The sequence below is a fragment of the Solanum stenotomum genome, chromosome 12 (genome assembly GCF_019186545.1).
Source record: "Solanum stenotomum isolate F172 chromosome 12, ASM1918654v1, whole genome shotgun sequence".
Classification (NCBI taxonomy): Eukaryota; Viridiplantae; Streptophyta; class Magnoliopsida; order Solanales; family Solanaceae; genus Solanum; species Solanum stenotomum.
The window spans coordinates 33,234,781-33,241,191 of record NC_064293.1 but is presented as its reverse complement, the minus strand read 5'-3'; the positions used below and the strand labels follow the sequence as shown (position 1 = coordinate 33,241,191).

Genomic DNA, 6,411 nt, shown 5'->3' with positions numbered 1-6,411 from the left:
AAGAAGCTTAGATTGGAATTTAGAATTTGGTCCATTGGATTGCAATTATAGCCATTGAATTAAAGACTTAGCCAATTTGAGTTAATTAGTGAAATCGGCTAAAATTTAAATAAAACGAATTAATATTAATTAATTAACGAGCTTCTTAATCTTAATCAGATAAAATAATCAATTTTTAAAAGGTTAACTATTAATTAATTAAACTAATTGGCAAAATTTAAAGCAACACTAAAACCTTTTGAGACGATTTTCAAATAAAATATACTAATTATATACATAACTATAAAAACGTATTTATTATTATTTTTTTAAAAAAAATTATAAAATTGACAAAACTTACATACAAATAACTCGAAAAATATTTCGAATTTCATAAAAGCTAATTAATTCAAAATTATAGCCATCATTTTAAAATACACTAAAAATATAAAATCTTTTGGGATGATTTTCGAATATTTATAGGATATACTTATTTCATACATAATTATATAAAACATATATATTATTAAAAAAATACAAAAAGTGATAGACTATTTAAAAACTTGCAAATTTATTTTATTTTTTGAAAATTTATGAAACTAATTATTTTAAATTGTTTGAAATTGAAGAAGCTCGATGATTAATCTATAATGTGGAGGTCCAAAATTAGGTGTCAACACATACAAAGTATTCAGCAACTTAGGATTGGGGACCATAAATTACTCAGTATTTCATATGACCAGACTACCACAGGAGAAAAGTCGATCCAAGCTAAGCTAGTGCCTAAGGGCTTGGTTGTTAAAAATTATAATGTCACTACTCTATTTTATGCATGGCTCAAATTTTATTTGATGCTACGTTAGACTTTATCGTCTATATAAATAGTTACGTACATTAATCAATATGTTCAATCACATTTCTCTTCTTCTTATTACATTCTAGTTAGGATCCCTACAATATTGTTGTTCAATATATATTTTTCCTTTAGAAAAAAGTAATCATGACTAGTGAGCAGCAATCTGTCTTTTGTAACCAAATCAATTCTGCATCATTTGGTGAGAGTAAGATAGATCAAAGCCTAATTCAACGACGAAATGCTAATTACAAGCCAAACATTTGGAAGTACGACATCCTGCAGTCACTTAAAAGTCAATATTCAGTAAGTTTAATTTGTGATTGTTTTTTTTTTTTTTTGGTCTCTGTTATACCTCAAGATATGTTATATCTGCTATATCAAAAGTTTATAATATACCGTAATTGTACAAAAATTCTTTAAACTATATCGATCTATATATAAAAGTCAAAATGACTTAATTCAAAATATAAGACAAACACTACCTTTGCTACTAAATCAGCTTAGCGTTGGATCGGAGCTTACATAGTTATCGATTACAACAATAACATACCCGATAATCATATAGTTACCGGATAAAAGAATAAAATCCGATACAAGTAGCCTAGTTACCGCTCAATGTATTCAGTGAATTTCCGTAACTTTAAGAGGCTGGGTAGGTAGAAAAATTTAAATTTTGATCAACACTAAATTCAAGGACAACAATCTAACTTAGAATCATGACCAAATATTTTCTCTAGCTATGTTAATACTTGTGCAACTTAGAATTTAGAAGCTAAGTCAGGTTGTGCCATCCATTTGAATCTATGCATGTGTAGTATGTTTTCACAAGAGAATTAACGTGTATCAAAATTAAGTCATTCAGAGTGATTAAATTATATAAAGAAAATTATACGAAGTATATAGTTCATAAATTATTTTTTGTGAGTATATCTTAATTATTAAGTACTGTTAATGAAATTTCTGACTTCCCGATTCATAAGAGTACTCAACAATGTACTCCTTTCGTCTCATATTAGTTTATCACTTTTCATTTTGCACAGTGCTTAAGAAATCATGAATGAGAAGGCAATTTTACTAATTCACCCCTTAAAAAGCTTCTTGAGTATTTTACAAACAAATGTGAACAGTGAACACTTACAAAAAGAATATTTAATTGCAAGGGTAATATAAAAACTTAATTAATGCTTTCTTGATTTAATAATATGGAAAAACTATTTTTAGTACACTGATCAACTAATATGAGACGGAGGGAGTAATATATTAGGATTGATCCGGCACCATATACTCATTGGACCCATGTGGTATGATGGATAAACACCCAACATGGGTGTGTTTGGCCAGGAACTCTATTAGTGGCTCAAATTTCAGTGAATTTTAGACTTCATCGTCTTATATTAATCGTTACATTAATCAATTTGTATGTTCAGTCACATTTCTCCTCTTCTTCTTCTTACATTCTAGCTAGCTATATATTTGTTTTCTTAAAAAATATGACAAGTGAGCAACAATTATCTGTCTATTGTAACCAAATAAATTCTGAATCAATTGGTGAAAGTAACATAGATCAAAACCTTATTCAACGACGAAATGCTAATTACAAGCCAAACATTTGGAAGTACGACATCCTGCGGTCTCTTAAAAGCCAATATTCAGTAAGATTGTGATGATTTTTATCTGTTATACTTCAAAATAAAATAAGTTATCTACTTTAATTATCAGACTTTATAATATACAGTAATTAATCGTGCAATTTTTTTTAAAAAAAACTATATCTCTTCTATATAAATACAAAGGTGAACCCATGATTTAAGGACTTCGGGGGCACCAATATTACCTTAGCTTATATATGAGCTTCCAGATAAATTTAAAAAATAAAAATAATAAAATAATATTGTGTAACTAGATTTAAACCTAGATCTCCCAGATGATTCCTCTATCTTGTACGAGCAAAACAATGACACAAACACAACCTTTACCAGAAGACCAAAAGAACTATATGCAATTTTCAATTTTGTAACAGCTGATATATTGTGTCACGCTAGACGGCAGTCAAAAAGACAACTTTTAAACTTTCGTCGTTTTGCTACTTGGCGTACCAGTATAATGCTGATTAAAATAAAGAAGGTAGTGTACATGACCACAAACGTCTTATCATCATAAGTATCATGTTCCTTAATTATTCCGACCGCAGCAAGGCATATGCAAAATGTTGGTGTTACGAGCTGTACGTGGATTAAAAAAACCACCACCACTTTTAAATTATTCTTATGGACAGTATTTATTTATTTTGTCTTTTTAAGTTATTATTAAATACTTCCTTCGTTTAAAAGAGAATGACACCATTCTTTTTAGTCTGTTTCAAAAATAATGGTCACTTTTCTTTTTTGGTAACATTTTAATTTCAGCTTTTCACGTGACATGTTTAAGGCCACAAGATTAAAAGGTAATTTTAAATTTGACATAACTTTAATTTAGGACCACAAGATTCAAAAGTCTTCTTTACTTTCTTAAACTCCGTGTCAAGTCAAACTAGGTCACTCTTTTTGAAACGGAGGGAGTAATAAGAATAGCGGGAGCTGTTATTTTATAGGGTAAATTTCATATATGACAAACAATGTTTTATAGTTATAATAAACTTAATTACTTTATGACTATAATTTAATTTGCTATGGAGCTTTAAATTATAGTCACGCACAGTAATAAAATGAAACTATATCCTCATTAAATAATAAACTAATAATATTTGTTACATTTTTATTTATTCCTATTAGTTTGTTAGTTTTTTATCTTCAATTTTTTCACTAATAATGCAGGAAGGGAAATACAAAAGAGAAGCACAAAAGTTGAAAGAGGAAGTTTGGTGGCTTGTGGCAGAAATAGAGAATCCATTGGCCAAGTTAGAGCTTATAGATAGCATAAACAAAATGTCCCTCTCTCATCTGTTTGACAAGGAAATCATGGTGTTTCTACAAAACATGGAATTTGCAAAGAAGCTGAAGGATTCTGGCGTTGAAATGGATCTCTATTCAACTGCCTTATATTTTAGGATTTTTAGGCAGTATGGCTATAATGTGACACAAGGTACGTACACAAATATCTTAGATACTTCTCAATATATAATATGATATTCAAATTAAAATTTCACCATCGACTCAAATTAAACTTTTCCTATATTAAATTCTATGTCCAGTCAAACACCATCACATAAATTGAGACTGATTTCCATAAACTTATATTTGCATAATATAGATGTATTCCTTAGCTATATGGATGAGATGGGTGAACAGATCGAGGTAGACGCAAACATGGATCCAAAAGCAATGATGCAACTATTTGAAGCTTCTCACTTGGGCTTAAGGGATGAAAATATGTTGGATGAGGCTAGAATATTTTGCACTAAGAATTTGAAAATTAGTTGTAATAATATTATTCCAATGGAAATGCCACTGCATTGGAAGGTGGAATGGTACAACACTAGAAAGCAAATCTCCAAACAGGAAAACGAAAAAGAAGAAAGGGTGTCAAACTTGAAGCTTCTTCAATTAGCTAAACTCAACTTCAATATGGTTCAAGCTGAGCATCAGAAAGATCTTGTCGATATTTTGAGGTAGAATTTAAGTTTTATGCATCGTAGGTTATTAGAGAAAAGATATTTTACAAGATTATCTGACCCCTTGCAAGGTAACTACTAGTATAAGTTTATTGGTCTCTCGATAAGAATTAATGGGTACTACGTAATTATCTGGCAAATATAGTAGAGTAATTTATCAATTACTCCAAAACTCCCCTTCAAATATAAATTGCATTCAAAGTGTGTGAGTTAAATTTTCGAGAAAAATAATAAAATCAGACATCCTGAAGAAGAAAAAAAAGGAATTTTTTAATTTGTTTAATTAAAAGGAAGATACTCTTCAAATATTTATTTATTTTACATATTATCCTGTTGTTTGGAGAAATTAATATATAAGGAGGAAATAGGGAGACAGGAAAATCGACTCGTATCTTATCATGTTGTTTGGAGGAATTAATGTAAAAACAAGAGGAAATTGACATGGTTAAGTTGTCGTGTTGTTAATTTGGTAGGTGGTGGACGAATTTGGGACTGATAGAAAATGTAAGCTTCAGCAGAGATAGAATTGTCGAAAGCTTTTTGTGGTCCGTGGGTGTTGCTTTTGAGCCTCAACATTCTAATTTTAGGAATTGGCTCACCAAAGCTATCACTTTCATTATAGTAATTGACGATGTCTACGACATTTATGGCACTTTGCAAGACCTACAACTATTCACCGATGCTGTTGTCAGGTATAACAATATTATATAATATCATGTTGAAGCGTGTGACCATTTTATCTAAAAGCACACACTTTTTTCCCTCTATTCAGATGGGATCCTAAGGAAGTTGAGGAATTACCATCATGTATGCAAATCTGTTTTAGGAAACTATATGATACCACAAATGATGTAGCTCTCGAAATTGAGCAACAAAAAGGCTGGAATTTTCCAGTGTCAACATATCTACAAAAAGTGGTATATATTAGCTAGTTACTTAATTTACTAATTATTGTCTATGATATTAAATCAGTAACACATGACACAAATTTAACACGAAAATAAAACGTTTTCAGTGGGCAGAATTTTGCAAAGCATTGCTTGTGGAAGCTAAATGGGATTCAACGGGTTATACACCAACACTTGGTGAATATTTAGATAATGGATGGAAATCATCAGGTGGCACTGTGCTATCTCTTCATGTTCTTCTTGGTTTGGCTCAAGATTTCTCCCAAGTTGATGATTTTCTTGAAAATGAACAAGACCTTATATACTATTCCTCCCTTATAATCAGGCTTGGAAACGACCTTGGGACTTCAACGGTAAGTAATTACTACTCCCTCTGTTTCAAAAATAATCACATACTTTCCTTTTTAGTCTGTTTAAAAAAAGAATACCTTTTTTTTTTCAACTTTCCACGTGACATGTTTAAGACCAAAAAATAAAAGGCACTATGGTAAATTTGTCATACATAACTTTAATTTAGGACTACAAGATTGAAAAGTTTTTTATTTTATCTTCTTATTTTCTTAAATTTTGTGTCAAGTCAAACTATATCATTCTTTTTTAAACGAATGAAGTAGTATTTAGTAGGAGGACTAATTAATTCAAATGACATTATATTGTGAAAAGAATTACATGATTGGTGTATAGATATAGATATTAAATTATTCGATCTGACATTTCCGAGTACAGGCTGAATTGGAAAGAGGAGATGTGTCTTCATGTATCTTGTGCTACATGAGGAAAGAAAATGTTAAGGAAGATGTAGCAAGGAAGCATATCGAAGAGATGGTGATAGAAACATGGAAGAAAATGAACAAACATTGTTTTGCGAATTCATCATCTACATTAATAAAGTACATAATGAATATTGCCCGTGTTACACATTTCATATATCAAAATGGAGATGGATTTGGTGTTCAAGATAGAGAAACTCGACAACAAATCTTATCTTCTTTGGTTCAATCTCTTCCTCTCAATTGATGACAACAAATAGTACATACGTCTACACATGCAACGCATAT

The 6,411-nt window shown here is 30.2% G+C and overlaps 1 protein-coding gene across 1 annotated transcript; it reads left to right on the top strand.

The window, feature by feature from the left end:
• Positions 1-979: 979 nt before the first annotated feature.
• Positions 980-6,411, top strand: LOC125848698 (alpha-farnesene synthase-like). Its single transcript, XM_049528621.1, has 7 exons — positions 980-1,138; positions 3,649-3,916; positions 4,085-4,442; positions 4,919-5,137; positions 5,218-5,362; positions 5,461-5,706; positions 6,080-6,411. Exons 1-7 carry the CDS (start codon positions 980-982, stop codon positions 6,368-6,370), a joined length of 1,686 nt encoding a protein of 561 aa, XP_049384578.1. The 3' UTR covers positions 6,371-6,411.

What these genes read in the sequence shown, in the direction of transcription:
- LOC125848698 (XM_049528621.1), top strand. Translation starts at nt 980, where the DNA reads ATGACTAGTGAGCAGCAATCTGTCTTTTGTAACCAAATCAATTCTGCA. An exon ending in GATCTTGTCGATATTTTGAG is followed by an intron (nt 4,443 to 4,918) that starts GTAGAATTTAAG and finishes TTAATTTGGTAG; the next exon opens with GTGGTGGACGAATTTGGGAC. An exon ending in CAACATATCTACAAAAAGTG is followed by an intron (nt 5,363 to 5,460) that starts GTATATATTAGC and finishes AAACGTTTTCAG; the next exon opens with TGGGCAGAATTTTGCAAAGC.